Source organism: Lissotriton helveticus, chromosome 8, assembly GCF_964261635.1.
Source record: "Lissotriton helveticus chromosome 8, aLisHel1.1, whole genome shotgun sequence".
In the NCBI taxonomy this organism is placed as follows: domain Eukaryota; kingdom Metazoa; phylum Chordata; class Amphibia; order Caudata; family Salamandridae; genus Lissotriton; species Lissotriton helveticus.
Window position 1 is genome coordinate 1,298,333,598 of NC_136069.1, and position 18,640 is coordinate 1,298,352,237.

The 18,640-nt window shown below is 48.2% G+C and overlaps 1 protein-coding gene across 2 annotated transcripts in view; it reads right to left on the reverse strand.

The window, feature by feature from the left end:
• SRPX (sushi repeat containing protein X-linked) overlaps nt 1-18,640 on the reverse strand; it is a 464,109-nt gene that overhangs the window by 207,991 nt on the left and 237,478 nt on the right. For both annotated transcript variants that reach the window (XM_078658263.1, XM_078658262.1), the window contains one exon: nt 414-605. In XM_078658263.1, the coding sequence (XP_078514389.1) occupies nt 414-605 (192 nt within the window). The remainder of the gene's footprint in view (nt 1-413; nt 606-18,640) is intronic.

Sequence of the window (18,640 nt, forward strand, 5' to 3'; positions counted from 1 at the left end):
AGCAGGTTTCTGAGTAAAGTTCTACTTTCATGCCACGTTTGGTGTGTGTGTGTGTATATAACACATGATATTCACAAAGCAAGTTCTGTCCCTCATATATGCCATGTCATGCTCTGAGAATCTTGAAAGGGGCATTTGGTGAATGATGTCACTATAAGTCTCAAAACCTAAGCTGACATAAAAGGGCATTCTAGAATGTCTATTGTTGGTGATTGTTAGCAAAGCAGAAGTAGGCAAAGATAACTATCTATTTTTTCTTTATCCCGTATGGCAAATTTTACATTTCTACATGCAAGTGTTCTTTTTTAATCTACATTTACATCTTAAATGACAAATATAATCAGATTGTAGAACATCCCTTGCTCCTAAAAGAGATTTGGCTGAAAGCAAAGTTAATAACTCAGTCTACTCACGTTTGCAGGCATACTTGTCCGACCAGCGTCTGTTTTCTTGACAAATGATTTGCGAGGGACCGTGCAGCTCGAAGCCCTTCTGACAGTGGATGTCGCATGCGGTCCCCCGCACGGTTTTGTAGTAGTGTCCTCGAGGCGCTCTGCAGCTCGCGTGCCCATTTTTCACCTTAATGGGAGAGCACCATGGAGCCTCTGAGCACAAAGACAAAGGGAAGTGAAGTAGGTTAAAGACAGTACAACCGAGAGGAAACTCAGATATTACTCGTAAACAGGTAACTCTAATCACTAGTATATGCAGTAGACATTTGTACTTTCTACCATTCCTATGTGACTCTTAGAGTATATCCATTTGTATCCCTTCCCTATGTATATAGAGATAACTCTAATCACTAGTATATGCAGTAGACCTTTGTACCCTCTACCATTCCTATGTGTCTCTTACAGTATATCCATTTGTATGTATCCCTTCCCTATGTATATAGAGATAACTCTAATCACTAGTATATGCAGTAGACCTTTGTACTCTCTACCATTCCTATGTGACTCTTAGAGTATATCCATTCGTATCTCTTCCTTGAGTGACTTTACAACTTGTACATTTGCAATTTTTTCTGTTTGTATCTTTTATGTAACGCATGTAATCCTAAGTCCTTATGTTTTGCAACTGGTTCTTATGTAAAGCGCTCTGACACCTTCGGGTAAAGTTCACGCTATATAAAATCGCAATAAATAAATTAAAAAAAATAGCACAGCTCAGCGTTAAGCAAACACAAAGTAAGATGACTGATAAACAAGTACGGATGCCTAGCCAGGGACATTTTAAGGATCTTGGGGGGCCTGGCCAACCGTATTTTGGGGGCGGTTGCTCGGAACAGATTTGAATTTATGATCCAGTGTCAGCTCTTTCACGCCCTCTTTGACTAGGTCACTGACCATGCACAAGCACACTGGTCCAACTTCTAAATGTGTTTATGTTTAATATTCAGGGACAGGGACGTGTGTTTCCAATATTGTAATGCAGCAGTAGCTCACTTATATTACTACAAATAGTCTCTGTGACCACTTCCCATTTCTCATCATTGAGGTCCTGTTTTAATCTAAAAGAAACTTTTTTTATGGATGTTGTTTTAAACATAAACACACCATTTGTCTGCAAAATGTATATAATAGAATCTCACACATCACCTACATTACAAAATAAATGAATTGATGAAGGGAGTTTTTATCGCGCAACTTAGCCCAAGGGCATCAAGGCGCCAATTTATTTTTCCGCCAATCGAAGGAAAACAATATTTAAAACAATCTCTTTAAGAATTAATTAAGGACATCAGGGCAAGACTCTTCATAACAGAGATGGCTCTATCCGGGGGGGGGGGGGGGGGGGGTCCCTGAAAGGCTGGGGCCCTGGGCCAGAGCCCACTTTGCCCATGCCTTAAAACATCTCAGTGTCAAGCAGACCGCTGTTTGTGAGAGTAATTGGCTATGCTACAAACTGCAACAAAAGTGTTTCAACAAGTTGGTGCAGGGCTGAATATCAGGCATTTTACGCAGTAAGACAGCGTGCACAGTAGTAAGGGAACACTTGTATGATTGCCATGCGCTTGATAGGCAGGTGTCTCACTATATTTTCAGACAGCAAAAGTACTCTGGAATTTGCTGAGTTTAATAAGTAATAAGAGACCCACTGCCATTTTGTGGTATGAGGCTTGTCTGCTAGGATGTTGCTATAATGCCCACACAACATATTTTATTGTGTGAATCTATATTTCCAAATATCTATAGAGTACTAAATCAACATCTACCTTGTGTAAACTCCTTCAGCTAATTGCAGGGGCGGATCCTCCGCTAACGCGGAGGAGCGCGCCCCAATGCTTTTCAACATTGCAAAAAAGGAAAAATAAAATGATAATGCAATGTTATTATCAACGTATTTTTCTGTGCTGAGGCAGTTTAGAAGGGGCGGGGCTGGGGAGAGGAGTAGTGGCCCTCTCTAAGTGCGCATGACTGTTTGGCCGCCCATCTTGGGACAGCCAAACAGCCCTGTGCACTTTGCATCTTCTCCATGGGCATTGCAGCGTTGTGATTGGCTTAGAAGATCCTGGGTGCTTCCTGCTGGCAAAGAAGGAAGAGGACGGAGGAGAGGCGCCGGCCAGCAGGTAAGTGATCTGGGAGCAACTGCCACTGGCTAATTGACTCTGACTTCATTGACAATCATAGTGCACACAAAAGGCCGGCTGCCGTAGTCCCTTAAACTGTGTTGACTGGTGCTAGCATGACCTGCGGGAGTGCAGGAGCTTTAAGTAAGCTTTATGAGGACACCAGATACACCCAGATTTGTGATGATACTTGCTCTGCTCCGTGTGGTAAAGAATATGGAATCATGTGACCTACATTTACAGATTCATAGGAAACAATGACTTAAAAATAACACAAGGTAAAGCAGGCCAGCCCGATTCCTTTACCTCTTTCTGGCATGTGGTGACCCTTCATATTCGCCGACGTTTCATTGCTTTTCCCCAGATCCTACTGACCAAAACTGTTTGTGTGACTATCTTTATTTGCTACACATCAATTGATATTTTCACATTTCATTATTATTCTGTTTTAATCTATTTTAGTACTTTAGAATAATATGCACACCAAAGCTTGGAACGAGGAAATCACTGGAGAAAAGAAAAAACAGACACCACCTTGGAAAGAATTACTGCCTACTCCTTGATTCAAAGAGCAACGCATCAAAAATCCTTCAGAAGATATAGCTGTCCCTGGTAGACTAAGGATGTCTTGAGCAAACCAATATGGAGTTTAATACCTTAACTAGCACCTTTCTCTCCTACAGAAGGCACTTCTTTACATTTAGGGGCCTATTTAAGTCCTGGTTTGCATCGTTCTTGCACCACACAAAGTGGTGCAAGAGCTAAAGTTGTATTTTTGAAGCCAGGCAAAGCCACTATGCATTGATTGAGAAATATGAAGTAAAGCAACGCAGTGCAAATTGCTGTGTTGCATTTCTCTGCGTAAAGGAGACGTTCCATGGGCATTGTGTGGGTGTTCCCATGCAACTCCCATGGTTTTTACGCATTCCCAGATTTATCAAACCTGGGAGTGCGCCAAAAAGATACACCTCTCCAGGTGAGGCAATACAGATATTTCTCCTCATTTTTTCCTCTTTCTCTGTGTGCTGCACTCTGTAGCACACATACAAACAGGAAAACGCTTCTCAGGAATTTTTTGTGTGCAGGAAGAAGGCCCTTCCTTCCCAAAAACATTCTTGCCTAGAACACAGGCATCCTTGCACCATGGTGTAAAGGTGCATGCGTTTGCACTAGGCTGCCAAAATGGCACCAGCGCAAACAGAAAGGACAGGAATGCGGTGTAATGGATAAATATGATTAATTCCTGCCCTTTCCCTGTGATGCAGGGCAGCGTAGCAAGGCGACTTGCTGTGCAGGCCTGCGTCACAGGGGTCATATATATGGCCTCAGGGTATTTGAACCTTGCAAAGCCTTCTAATATCAATGGCCTCTAGGTCGGTAAGGCTGTGTGGAAGTGAAGAGATGCAGTCTTATAGCAAATGGGCACTCTTTCCTCAGGCTGAAAATCAAAATGCATGTGTAGTTTTTTTTAACATGTACAGTTTTGTGATCTCATGTTCAGAAAACCCAAACATATATAATTTGCATAACCTAAACTTAAAAGGATCAGTGTAAAGACCAGGAAAGGCCTCAGTCTGGTGTCCTGTACTTAATTTTTAATAGAATACGTTTCAGGGCCCAATATTTTTCTTAGAAAACTGCAGCTGGCCCTAGCGAGTGTCAGTGTACTGAACACTAAGGCTGTCTAGTCTGTTGCACAAGCTCCAGCAAGAGTTGCAGATCGCCCCTCCCCCGCCCCACCTGTCTGATTTTCACAGAAATGTCTCAAGTCAGTTGACCCAAATTTTCTACTAGGCAAAAGGAATCGGGGAGAAAGTTGTCAATCGAGCACTAATGCCTCTAAAACCCTGAGATGTTGGCCTACTCTCCCCATTCACCTTGGGGTTTCACAGGACTGTGCAAACCTACCACTGCTCTACTCAACCACCTCATGCTGCAAAAGCAGTTGGGTGTAACTGGTTTACATTTGGTACTCCACCTTGAACAACCTACTCTTTGTGGACAATAGAAACACAAACCCAATGAAGAGGAGTGAAGAAAATGTGGGGTACTCCAGGGTTCCACCGCTTGGATTTAAAAAGCTTGATTAACGGTCCCACAAAAAAGAAACCAGCAAAACTTTCTTTCTCTGGGCCCATGTCAGCCCATGACACATGGGATACATAAAGAAGCGCTGAGACGCTTCTTAGATGGCTGCTAACAAGTCCAATGACATTAGGACTGCTGGCTCCCCCAAACCCTTGCCCATGCCAGCCTTTCCCAGGCAGGGTAGTTTGAATTCCATGTCCACAGTGAAATTCAGGTTGAACATATCCAAGCAGGGAGGACTCCACTCATGCCAGGACGCTCCTTGGGAGTAGCTGTGTATGTTACAAATTGCTGTCATCATCATCATCATCCATTGGATAATTTTGTTTCTGTTCATGAGCGACCCTCTCTTTAGCATTTGATATATTTGGGTGAGCAGAAACCGGCCTAGAATATTAACACAACATTCAAACGAATTGTACGTTTCACCTGTTTTGAACTACAGTCAATCAATCAATCAATCAATCAATCAATCAATCAAGGCATTTATATAGCGCACTACTCACCCGGAGGGTCTCAAGGCGCTAGGGTAGGGGGGGGGTCCGCTACTGCTTGAACAGCCAGGTCTTGAGCTGCTTCCTGAAGGCGAGGTGGTCCTGGGTCAGGCGGAGGTGGGTCAGGAGGGAGTTCCAAGTCTTGGCGGCCAGGTAGGAGAAGGACCTTCCCCCTCTGGTGGCTCTTCGGAAGCGGGGGACGGTGGCGAGGGCGTGGCCGGTCGATCGAAGCTGGCGTGTGGGAGCGTAGAAGTTGAGGCGGCTGTTGAGGTATCCTGGGCCTTGGTTGTGCAGGGCTTTGTGTGCGTGGGTGAGGAGACGGAAGGTGATTCTCTTGTTGACCGGGAGCCAGTGCAGGTCTCTCAGGTGTCCGGAGATGTGGCTGCGACGGGAGATGTCCAGGATGAGTCGTGCTGAGGCGTTCTGGATCCGCTGGAGTCTCTTCTGGAGTTTGGCGGTGGTACCGGCGTAGAGGGAGTTGCCGTAGTCCAGACGGCTGGTGCCGAGGGCCTGGGTGACCGTCTTCCTGGTCTCGGTGGGGATCCACCGGAAGATCTTACGTAGCATGCGCAGGATGTTGAAGCATGACGAGGAGACGGCGTTGATTTGTCTGGTCATGGAGAGGGAGGAATCCAGGATGAAGCCCAAGTTGCGTGCATGGTCTGTTGGTTTGGGTGCGCTGCCCAGGGCGGGGGGCCACCAGGAGTCGTCCCAGGCGGAGGGTGAGGATCCCAGGATGAGGACTTCCGTCTTGTCTGAGTTCAGTTTCAGGCGGCTGTTCCTCATCCACTTGGCTACGACTGTCATCCCTTCGTGTAGGTTGGCTCTGGCTGCGGTGGGGTCGTTGGTGAGGGAGAGGATCAGCTGGGTGTCGTCGGCGTAGGAGATGATGTTGAGGTTGTGTTGGCGTGCGATGGCTGCGAGGGGGCTCATGTAGACGTTGAAGAGGGTTGGGCTGAGCGAGGAGCCTTGAGGAACGCTGCAGATGACTTCGGTGGCTTCTGACCTGAACGGGGAGGAGGCGGACTCTCTGTGGCCTTCCGGCAAGGAAGGAGATGATCCACTCCAGTGCCTTCTCCTGGATTCCGACGTTGCTGAGGCGCTGCACTAGGGTGCGGTGGCAGACAGTGTCGAAGGCCGCGGAGAGGTCTAGGAGGATGAGGGCCGCTGTTTCTCCGTTGTCGAGCAGGGCTCGGATGTCATCGGTGGCTGCGATCAGGGCAGTCTCGGTGCTGTGGTTGGCTCGGAATCCAGACTGCGAGAGGTCGAGGAATCCGTTCGTCTCGAGGAAGGCGGCCAGCTGCTTGTTGACGGTCTTCTCAATGACTTTTGCAGGAAACGGGAGCAGCGAGATGGGGCGGTAGTTCTTGAGGTCGGTGGGGTCGGCTGATGGCTTCTTAAGTAGAGCGCTGAGTTCGGCGTGCTTCCAGCTCTCCGGGAAGGTAGCGGTGTCGAAGAAGGTGTTGATGATGTCCCGCAGGTGGGGTGCGATGACAGCGTCGGCCTTGTTGAAGACGTGGTGAGGGCAGGGGTCGGTTGGAGAACCGGAGAGGATGGAGTTCATCATGCGGACGGTGTCTTCGGTGCTGATCGGGGTCCAGGCGCGGAGGATGGTGGTGGGGGGCGGTGGTTCGGTCGTGGCTTGCGTCGGTTGAGTGCTGAAGCTGTTGTGTATGTCCGCGATCTTGTTGTAGAAGTAGGAGGCAAGGGAGTTGCAGAGGTCTTGTGAAGGGGTGATGTCGTTGTTTCCGGCGTTGGGGTTGGAGAGCTCTTTAACGATGTTGAAGAGTTCCTTGCTGTTGTGTGCGTTGTTGTCCAGTCGTTCCTTGAAAGCAGTTTTCTTGGTGGCGTGAATCAGTTGGTGGTGTTTTCGGGTGGCTAGCTTGAGGGCAGTCATGTTGTCCGGTGTTGGGTCTCTGCGCCAGGCTTTCTCGAGGGCTCGGCAGTTCTTGTTGGAGCTCTTGAGTTCGTCGGTGAACTGTTTGGTAGCTGTTTGACTACCCCATACCCGGGTTAAGATTGGGCCTACTTACAGACCACTAAGAGGCCCATTATGAGTACTGCGGAAATCTGGTGCAATACTGTTGGACACAGTAAATGTCAAGACTGTGGGATAAATATTCATGCTGAGTTTCACAACCCCGGAATGCAGGATAATATGGCAATACCCCCAGCAGCAGCTACTACTTAATGGCAGTGGAGCATCGCCCCACTTAGTGCAGAATTAAAAATAAAACAATAATAAAACCATTTTATTCTACTTTAATTTTGATTGGCAGCCAATGCTGCTAAGTCTGGGGCAGGGCCAGGCAATCCTCTGTTGACAGGGCAGGGGCTGGGAGGAGTGGTGGACGCTTGCAAATGTGCATGTCTGTTTGGCCGGCTGCCTAATGCCAGCCAAACAGACATGCGCATTTAGGGTTCTCCAAACCAGCTGTGTTTCACAGCCAGGTGGAGAAACAACACATACTCCCTGTGCCCGAGGGAGCGTCAAACCAGTCCACTCAGGCCAATCCCCACACTGCTCTCATATCATGACAGCAGCATCTGGATTGGATGGGAAGTACGTGATGGGACTGCTGGGAGCAGGAAGAGCAGAAGAGCACCGAGGCGCGAGGTGGCTGGCCTGTTGTCATCAAGTACATTGTTTTTTTTATTATTAATTCATCCCCCCACTGCCGCTGCTGCCCCACCACCCCGCCACTGTACATTGGCCGTGAAGGAGTTAGGTCCTTGAAGGATGGGGAAGGCTGGACCTTGATTAAAGTATTTATAAGAACAGAGTGCCCCCCCACTTGTTTTTCAGAGAAGCTCTTGATTTATGAGCAACACATCCACTAGAATTAGATATGTTCAGTATATTTATTTATACCTTAAATCCAGCAATTATTTAGAAAGTTCTGTACATTTCATGTCAGACAAAGAACACCACAGATATGACATGAATTTTATGTTTAAAATTCATGTCATATCTGTGGTGTTCTTTGTCTGACATGAAATGTACAGAACTTTCTAAATAATTGCTGGATTTAAGGTATAAATAAATATACTGAACATATCTAATTCTAGTGGATGTGTTGCTCATAAATCAAGAGCTTCTCTGAAAAACAAGTGGGGGGGCACTCTGTTCTTATAAATACTGTACATTGGCAGCACCCACGACTGAATGCCCCTTTCCAATTCAGAATGCGAGGGTTTTGATTGCACTGATTCCACCAGGTTTCACTTGGGGAATATTGTTTACACAAACCTGCTTGTATGGTAATTACCTGAAGAGCTCAGAATCCCAAATTGGCACAAATTGTCCTTTACACCCAAGCTGGGATTTGCCAGGCAATCATTAGGAAGACCTAATCCAACAGGTTCTTAGTCATTGACCAGTGGTCCTGAGAAAGCAGCTGCTTGAAATGGATGGCCTGGCACAACAGAGAGAGAAAGGATGTGGCCTAAGGACTAGAGGGGTCGACTTTGAAGCTGGGGAACAGGGTTCGAGTCTTGGGAGGGACGCTCAACATCCTGTGATTCTGGGCAAATCACTTAATCTCCCCGTGCCTCACACAAATGAATGTGTCCTTGTGTAATATAACTGGTGCTCATGTAAAGCAGCTCCAATACCTTCAGGTCGAGTTTGTGCTATAAAAAAAGGTTTTTCTTTCAACAGTTGCTAATATTTTAGTTCAAGAAGTTCACCTTAGTCTTCGAAAAAGCAGGTGCAAATAAGGTAAGTAATGCCGGAACGCGGTCTTCCCCTGTCCTTCAACTTCATCCTATAATTCGAGAGTGTTTGACATACCTAAGTTGACATATTGTTTCTATTTCTCCATCTTTTAATACATATTACAAGAGTGTACATAGCCGAATAGGTAGACAACCTGCAAGTACATGAGCGTAGTTTTCTCGACTTACGTAACTATTACCAGTTCTATATGTAAGCATTCAGGCTTACAGAACACCAAAATGGGAAGTAAACATAATCTGAATGCAAGGAAAGACAATTCCAACTTCCAAGAAAATTCTCGGACAAACTCCTATTTGAAGAGATGGCCACTCTTTCTCAGCGTCAACGAACCGAAATTGAGAGACTGCAGGAATTATTAATGAAAGGTAAATCACTCACATTTTACCACAACCCCTGAAGGTGAGAGGTGTGAGTCCCAAATGACTATGACTCAGATAAGACCAAGTAAAACTGAGAAGCCAATTGAGTCTGCTATTCCTTCCGCCTTTTTAGGCACGCCTGACAACCAACACAATGCCATTATTGACCCAAGCATGTTTTCCAAATTTACAAATCTAGTAACACTGGAAGCTATCCACAAAACACAGGAAAAAGCCCTAATGAATCTAGGAGTGAGAACAATGATATTGGGAGTAAATGGCTTACGTTTTCATAAATCCTCAAGCTTGTGACACTGAAGAAAGATTTTGGTCCAATGTATGTAGGTTTTTTTGATGTCACAGAATCGGGCTGTTTGCAACAGCAAAAAGCTTTTTCCATGTACCAAACCAATTTTGCGATTCGGTAACCTATTACCGAATCACAAAATGGGTAGGCGAATCGGTATTTGGAAGGGGATTGTTAAGGGCGTCCTTTTCTACTAGCGGTATGTTTGAACGTTTTGCAACCGAAATGCGGACACAAAACATTTGCATTTCACCACCTACTTCAAGTAGGTGGTAACTCATTCACAAACTGGAAGAGGTCGAACCCTTCCCCTTTTTGAATGTATGCAAAAACATTTTTTAAGAGCAGACAGTGGTTCCATGGACCACTGCCTACTCTTAAAAAATTAAAAGAAAACTTTTCATTTTTTGTTTTTGAAAGGCATCCTGGTTCCTGGAGATTGGGCTGCATAAAAAAAAGAAAACGTTTTATTTGAAAGCAAACACAGACATGGTTGTAGGTCACCTTCCCTGTGTTTTTAGCAATTCCCAATGGGTCGCAAAATGCGACTTACCTCATTAATATTAATGAGGTAGGTCAATTGCGACCCACTGGAAATCGCAAAGAGTGTAATACACACTGTTGTACATAGCTGTTTAAGATTTCCTAATTGCGAATCGCGAAAATCTGCTATTAGGAAATCACAAACGGAAGTCTATATACATCTGGCCCTAAATTCTTCAAAAAGAATTGGAGGCAAAAGACACTAAGAGTAGTAAGCTTCATAAGGGCAGTTGTTGCCTCAAACTCAGTTGAGAGAGAAAAACCATGGGAAAACCAGTTAAACAAAATAGGTTGGCCATGCATAATCAGTTTTGGTAACTTTAAAAATATGAAGGACCCTGAATCAGAGAACAGAATCTGGCAAAAGGCTGGGTGATTATTAGCGGTGAAACTAGTAATCTGCCAGAATGTGTGATTATGTGTTGAGATGGGAATGTCCCCTGCATGTTTATGTGACATCCTGACTTCTATTTGTTCCCCAGCATGATACTAATTAAAAATGAAAACTAAGGCCTAGACCTGCCTTGAGTATGTGAGGTCCAGGACCTATCCTGTGACCTGGGGGGTGCACCAAGCATACCCTTATAGTGGACGAAGGACTATTGGCCCTGTCCTGGAAGTAGCACATAAAGGGCTGGTGGTAGAATGCCATTATCAGAGTCAGTGAGAGTGGGGTGTACTGACTCTCTTCTCTAAAATGCCACTGTTGATAAGATTCTCGGAGGAGGAGCTTGGCGGGCATCCGAGATGGCCGCTTGAGCACAGCGCTCTCCGGACCCTCGCCGCTCCCGACATTTTATCCTGGCTGAATCCTGATTTCTTGCAAGAATTCGTGTAGGGGACGTTTGGCTGATTACCCTGGCACTTTTCAGAAATCGATTTGGATCTCGTATCCCTGAGATATGGTGCTCTGAACTTTTGGGCTCCGCCCTTGAGGTGCGCCCGGGACGGGGTGCGGTACTGTAGCCGTCCTGCAATTGAACAACAACGGCAGGAGATCTGGCCTTGTGGGTCCCCCCTTCCTAAGTTTCGGTTTCGATTCCGTTCCGACTTGGGCCACGGACGTGGATGTCGTGTTGCGACTGAGACTTGGAGACAGATCGGCTGTTGGGCTTCCATGTGACCTATTTGCTGGCTTGGCGACCTCTACCCGAGTTGTGCCCCCTTTTTATGTACTTTTGATCCTGTACTTTGGGTGTCGGGCCCGTCGAACCTGGTGGCTTGTCCTGTGACGCATCTTCAAAATGGCGGGCAGAGGGGACAGAGAGACGCGCAAGACGAAAACACCTCTGCGCGGAGCTCCAATTCAATCCAATGTCATGGACCGTTATACCCATTCTAAGGGGTCCCCCGGAGCTGCCCTGCCTGGTTCTAGTATAGCGTCCGAACGAATTGTGGAAGAGCCGGCGGAGCCCTCCCTACAGGATATCATGGGCGCCATCTCGGGCGTGAGGGAATCCATCGGCCTGCAGTACGAGGCCTTGGCCCACAAACTTGACACCGTGGCTATTGAGGTGAATCTGATTCGTGCTGATCTCGGCAAGACGAATGAGAGGGTACAATCACTGGATATTAAATCCTCTAGCCTTACGAATGACGTCTCGGAGCTCCAAACAGAGATTGGAAATCTCCGTCGAGGGAACGACTTCATGACCCGTCGCCTGGAGGACTTTGAAAATAGGGCGCGTCGCTGCAATGTTCGCCTGGTTGGTGTACCGGAAAACCCTGAACCCCGCTCGGTGGATCTCCTGGTTGAGGATCTGGTCTTGAACCATTTGGCCCCCTCTGGTCTCACAAAATTTTTCACGGTGGAACGTGCACATCGTGTTCCAGGGGGCAAAGTCAAGCCGGGAGCCCCGCCGAGACCCATTGTAGCGAAGCTTTTTCATTATAGAGACCGGGACGCTATCCTGCAGGCCTCGCGGGTGAAGGGCCCGGTGGCCTTTGAGAATGCTACGGTGAACTTTTACCCGGACTTTTCCCAACAGGTTCAGAGACAACGTATGGAGTTTCGTGGTGCCAAGAAACGTCTCCGGGATCGGGGCCTACGTTACGCCATGCTCTTTCCCACTAGACTCCGGGTTGAATACAATGAACGTACCCTTTTCTTTGATCGGCCAGATGCTGTTAATGACTGGCTGGACTCATTGCCTGACCGTCCTCCTGATACAGACTCCGCCGCTCACCCTGGTGGTGCCGAAGGTGGTGTGGAGATCTAACTGTTCGGCTCTTATCTCTTATTTTGAATACATTCTCAGGAGTGTTGGCCGGCGTCCCTCTACATTGTGATCACTCTGTCTTTCGTTTGTTATTTTTGTTCTTGCTGAGGTCGGGGGGTGGATGGAACGGAGACCTTTCCTCCTCCGGGGTCTTTGTGTAGAATAGGGGTTCTTGGGCGACAGGCACACTGCAGGTTGGGGTGGCTCTTTAGCTTTTTGCAGGGGTGCAGGGTGGGGGGTGTTTCTCTTCAGTTTGGGGGTGGGGGGTTGGGAAGTTTTTTCTTTTTTGTGTGTTGTTTTCAAGGCGAGTTGCTCCTGTGTTTGCTGCTGTTTCTGATGTCTAGCTCATGGACGAGGGGTTTTGGCTCGGGCGGTTGGGATGGGGGGTAGAGGGTTGAAATTTCTTTCCTGGAACGTTAATGGCCTGGGAGATCGTATTAAGCGCAGTGTGGTCTTAAAATGTATACGACGTTTGTCACCGGACATTGTTTTCATGCAAGAAACCCATTTGATTGGTAATGTTTGTTATGCTATGAATAGATGGGGCTACCGCCTTGTGGCGCACTCGGGGTTTACCTCCGGATCTAGGGGTGTGGGTATTCTTGTTCGAACCTCCCTCCCCCTGGCTATCGATGAGGTGATTCATGATGACCGTGGGAGATATACTGTCCTGGTGGGTAGATATGAAGGCCGCACCCTATCTCTCTTCAATGTTTATGTTCCCCCGGGTTTGCAGGCCTCTACTTTTACTGACTTGGGCCGTGTTTTGTTAGATCTCCCTGATAGCTCTCTCTTCCTTGCCGGTGATTTTAATTCGGTGCTCTCCGGCCTTCACGATCGCTATCCCCCTAGAGATACCCCGCAGGCTCAGCAGTGGTTGGGTGGGTTTTTAGATACCTTTGGCCTTGTGGACTGCTGGCGACTGTTGCATCCTACTCAGCTCCAATACACCTTCCATTCTGGGGCCCACGGCAGTCTGTCCCGGCTGGATTATTTCCTGATGCCCGCAGCCCAATCATCGGCGGTTCGCGAGATTTTACATTTTCCGAGGGGTATTTCTGATCACTCGCCGCTCTGGCTTCGTTTTGAGGTTGGGGTAGAGGCGGCGGGCCGAGTGGCTCCCATTAACCCTTGGTATCTTTCCTCCCCTGAGACTCGTACCCTCTTGCTCAAGTCCATGGATGCATATTTCCTGGAAAATGAGGGGTCGGTCTCTTCGGCTGTGTCCCTGTGGGAAGCCTTTAAAACTGTGATTCGTGGTCAGGCCCTTTCCTTGATTGTTGAAGCTAAGAGGGCAGGGAGGAAGGAGGTGGTGGACCTTGAGGGGGAGATCTCTGCTTTGGAGGACGAGTTGGAATCTGGTGTCACGCCTGAGAAACTCCATGCCCTGGGTCTAAAACAGTTTGCATATAAATCTCTGGTCACTGACGCTGCAAGGGTGATGTTTCGTGAACAGCAGGGCAGATTGTACGATATGGGTGACAAGGCGGGCAAACTCCTAGCGTGGTTGGACAAGAAAGAAAGAGTTAATCGTGTGGTGCCCGTGATTCAGTCTGCGAGTGGTGAGAATGTGATTGATCCGACCGCCATTGTTGATCGTTTCGCGGAATATTTCCGTGTGGTATATGCTCCCGTGTCCGTGAGGGATGTTGCTGACTCCCGCCTTCTTTTGCGTGATATCTCTTTGCCCTGTGTCACCGACTTGGACCGTATTGCTTTGGACTCCCCTTTTACGAATGATGAGATAGCCGATGCAGTTCGATCGCTCCGTTCGGGCAAAGCACTGGGCCCGAACGGTTTGCCTATCGAGTTGTACAAGTTACGCCCCGATAAGGTGGCGCCGTATCTCCGCGCCATGTTTCTAGAATCTCGTGAGCGGAACATACTTCCTTATGATCAGCGTCTGGCGACAATCGTCGTCATTCCCAAAGAGGGTAAACCGCGTGACCTCTGTTCCTCGTATAGGCCCATATCCCTATTAAATGTTGAACCTAAGGTGTTGGCTAAACTTTTGGCGACCCGTCTCCTTTCGGTTCTTGGGGAGTTGGTCCATCCGGATCAATCTGGCTTTATCCCGCATCGCAACACTGCTCTGAATTTACGTCGCCTCCACGGCGCGCTGGCGAGGGCGGGGCTTTTGACTGAACCGGCCATTTTGGCGTCCCTGGATGCCTCGATGGCCTTTGACACTGTGGAGTGGCCCTATTTATGGGCAACACTTGAGAAATTTGGATTCGGGTGCGAGTTTATTAGCTGGGTTAGGCTGTTGTACGCGGAACCTCTGGCGCAAGTTGTGGTGAACGGTAGAGTGTCTGCCCCCTTCTCCTTGGGCAGGGGTACCCGTCAGGGTTGCCCCTTGTCCCCTCTCTTGTTCGCGCTCGCTCTTGAACCGTTGGCGGCCTGGCTCCGTTGGGAACCGTCCCTTAAAGGTATTCGTTGGGCCCCGGACTTCGAAGATCGCGTCTCGCTTTATGCGGACGACATCCTCTTGTATCTTACTTCTCCTCGCAAGTCTTTATCTGTTTTATTTGACGTCCTTGCGTCCTTTGGCGCTAACTCAGGCCTCGTCATCAACTGGTCTAAATCCTGTGTATACGTTTTATCTGGTATCTTGCCTCCGTTGCCGAGTAGACTTCCTCTTCAGGTGGTCCGGGATGGTTTCAAATACTTGGGGGTTTTCGTTACCTTGGATCCGTCCCTTCGTTTTGATCGTAATCTCCTTCCCCCGTTGCTTAGGCTCCGTTTGGACGTTGCCCGCTGGCGCAAACTTCCCCTTTCTCCACTGGGTCGGGCGGCCCTGTTTAAGATGATGTCACTACCGCGGTTTCTCTACGCTCTCCAGAATTATTATGATCCTATTCCCAAGACCTATTTTCGGGAGATTGAGAGCCTTCAGAGGCAACTTATTTGGGATGGGCGACCGCGCATTGCTCTCGCGAAACTTTCCATCCCGTGGTACGATGGGGGCATGGCGCTCCCCGATATTAAGAGATACTACTGGGCTTCCCATCTGTCCGCTATTAATCACGCTATGTTCTCTCCGGGTCGTAATCCGGCGTTTGAGATGGATAAACTTCAGCTTCCGGGAGGTGACTTTAATAGAGTGCTCTATTCTCGCTCTGCTGGGCGCCATCTTGTGGGACCTACTTTGACTGCTTTGACAGTGTGGCGTGCTGCGAATGTGAGCCTGGGCTGGGAGGATCGCTTGACGTTGGCGACGCCGCTTTATGCTTCGGAACGTCTGGGCGGTCTTTGGTCTTCCAAGGGTTTTGACCGTTGGGACTTGATTGGGATCTCTAAAGTGAGGGATGTATATTCTAAGGGTTCTGTGCGCCCGTTTCAGGCCCTCCAGGCTGACTACGGCCTGAGTAGTCGGGAATTCTTTCGTTACTTACAGGTCAGGCACGCTTTGGTTTCGGTGTTTGCTCCTGGTGCGATTCCGCCTGACTCTTCCCCACTTGAAGACCGTATCCTTGACGAACATCTTCCTGATAGCACTATCTCCCTGATCTATAAAAAGTTGATTAACAATCGGACTGACTTATTGGCCCGACTTCGGGAACAGTGGATGGGAGATGGGTTGGAACTTGATGATGAGGATTGGCAATCGGCCCTCTCCTCTCCGAAGGAGGTGGCTATACCGGCTCGACTCCGTCTGGTCCAATTGAAGATCCTTCATCGGGTGTATGTGACGGGACCGCGACTGGTGGTGATGGGCTTTTCCTCCGATGGACTGTGTAAGCGTGGATGTGGTTTGCGTGCTACTTTCCTGCATATTCTTTGGGAATGCCCGATGGTGACTGCTTATTGGGTGGCCGTGCTTGATCTGATGACTGTGGTGACAGGGATATCCTTGCGACCGGAACCTCGTCGCTGTCTTTTGAATGTTTGGGAGCCCACGGACTATTCGGTGGCACAGACTAGATGGGCCACCCTGGGCTATATGATTGCGAAGCGAGATATTGCGCAACTCTGGGGGGCCTCCAGGCCCCCTGCCCTCTCGCAATGGGAGGATAATATGGATTGGTCCATGTTCCGTGAGAAAACTGTCTATGTGGCCAGGGGTGGACCCAGGGCATGGGTGAAGGTGTGGGGTCAATGGAACGAATACCGTGGCGACATTTGTACTCCTCCCCTTGTGGACACTATTGAGATTACCCTATCTCCTTAGGCTAGCGTTCCCGGAATCTCTATATAGGGACTGAGCTGGTGTCTCCGGCTCTTCCCCCCTTCTTCTTCCTGATCTCTGCCCCCCTCCCCCCCCCCCCCCCCACTCCATACTCCTTAGTGCTTAGGATATTACTACTGCACTTCCGCTGCTGTCCCCCCCTTGCGTCCCTTGAGCTGACCTTCAGTGATACACTCTCGCCTTTCTGTATGTTTGTTCTTTCATATATATAAAACCTGTTTTGGTCCTGTATATAAAGTGGAGTATTGCATTGTTGATTGACGGTTACCACTGCGGGCATATGTGATATGTGTCTACTCCTTTTTAGCGGCTGGCCCGTGTGGTTGTAGGCCCATCCTTGTACATTTCTGCTTGCTCAAATAAAGGTTTTTAAAAAAATAAAAAAAATAAAAAAAATAAAATGCCACTGTTATATGAATGTCCATAATCTTGTGGTGACATCCTGTGTGTAGGTTGAGTGCATGTGCGTGTACAGTGTGGGTGTGGTTTATGCATGGCTGTAGAAGAAAGAGAGAGAGGGCGAGAGAGTGAAAGTGTGTGTGTGTAAGCCTATGCTTGTGCGTGTGTGTACTGAAGCCAGCGGCATGCATTTTGGATGGCCCCTGGGTTGGCACAGCACAAGATGGGAGGATGAGAACAGCTTCCCCAAGACAGTGGGGATCTACTGCCTGCATTCCTGTCACAGGCAGGTGGAAACTGGAGTGAGGAGGATGGACATGGGGTTAACATTAGAAATTCCATGGAGACTTTGTTAACAAGGGGCTACTGATTAGCTCTTCATGAGCACTGCCATTTGATTGATGGTAGGAATGAGGGTAGGGCTGCAGTTTTTGTTGTGCAAGGTGAAGAAGTTTTGAAGTCAAGCCTTCCCTTTGGTTTGTCCCTGATGACTGCCCAAGTAGGCTGATGACAAACCTCATACTTCATTGTGCTCATGTTGTTGGTGCTCCAGCTTGGAAACAGCCCCACTGCTAGCTGCTGTGAGAAGCATCCTGGAACACAAAAACTGCATTTGGAGAGCAAATTAAGACACCCGAGGAATAACACACCAAACCAGGTTTGTAGTTTGAAACAATGGACCCACATCCCACTTTCTAGAATGTGTGTATGAAAGTGGGACCTAAACCACCACATTTTCTTCCAGTTCCAAGTTCATCTTATAAGAGTGTTCCACAGATTCCTTGAAGGACTGCTGTGTGGCCAGGACTGGTATCTGCTTGACAGGGAAAAGTGAGGAAACGTCAACTGAAGTCAAAACTCTCTGCTGGAAGAGCTGAGGGTCTGCCTAGGCCTAGAAGAGGTTCTGTCTGCTGGGACATGAACAGCTTCTGACTGACCGTACAGGAGGAGATCTTTTTATGGCAGAGAAGCCCAGTGTTCATGGTTGAGGAGCACCCAGAGAACGCAGACTGTTTGAGAGAGCATAGCCAGAAATGACCTGTGTTGTAGGTGGTCTCTCTGTATCTCCGTGGTTTCGATTGAGAACTGCATGACCCTCTGTTAGGCTGCAGCTACCATAGTACATGATTCTGTACCTGCCTGTGTTAAGCTGCAACTGCTGAGTGTCCTCCACTGGCTCAGGTTGGGCTGCAACAGTAATGCTGCATAAATCCGGCATTGGCCCTGGTGCACTGGCCCACGTTGGGCCGCAACTCGCCCTTGTCGGGATGTAACTACATACTTCATGAAACCTATATATGCACTTGTTAGGCTGCAATTGCCAAGCTGTGTGAATCCTGCACCTGCCTCTGTCAAGCCTGTGTTGTGGTGCAACTGCTGTACAGTGTGATTCCTCCAATGGAACATAGACGGCTACATCTACCACGCTGTGTGTTCATTAATGTCGATCCACAAGAGTTTGTGATGATTAAGGACTCTGAAGGCTCTGAGCAGTCTCCATTCTCCTCTCTGAAAGGCCACACTCTTTGAAGATGTGGTCTGCACCCAGCCTCCCCTGGACCACTGCCAGGACAGCACATGAAAATCACAGGCCTCAGTCTACTGTCAAGAACAATCTGCTGTAACATGATGAGATGTGCATGAGGACTTGAGACTGTACTCACACCCTCCTTGTCAGCCGTTTTTTCTTTCCAGTGCTCTGTATTAACATTTTCATGATGGTATAGTGCTTGG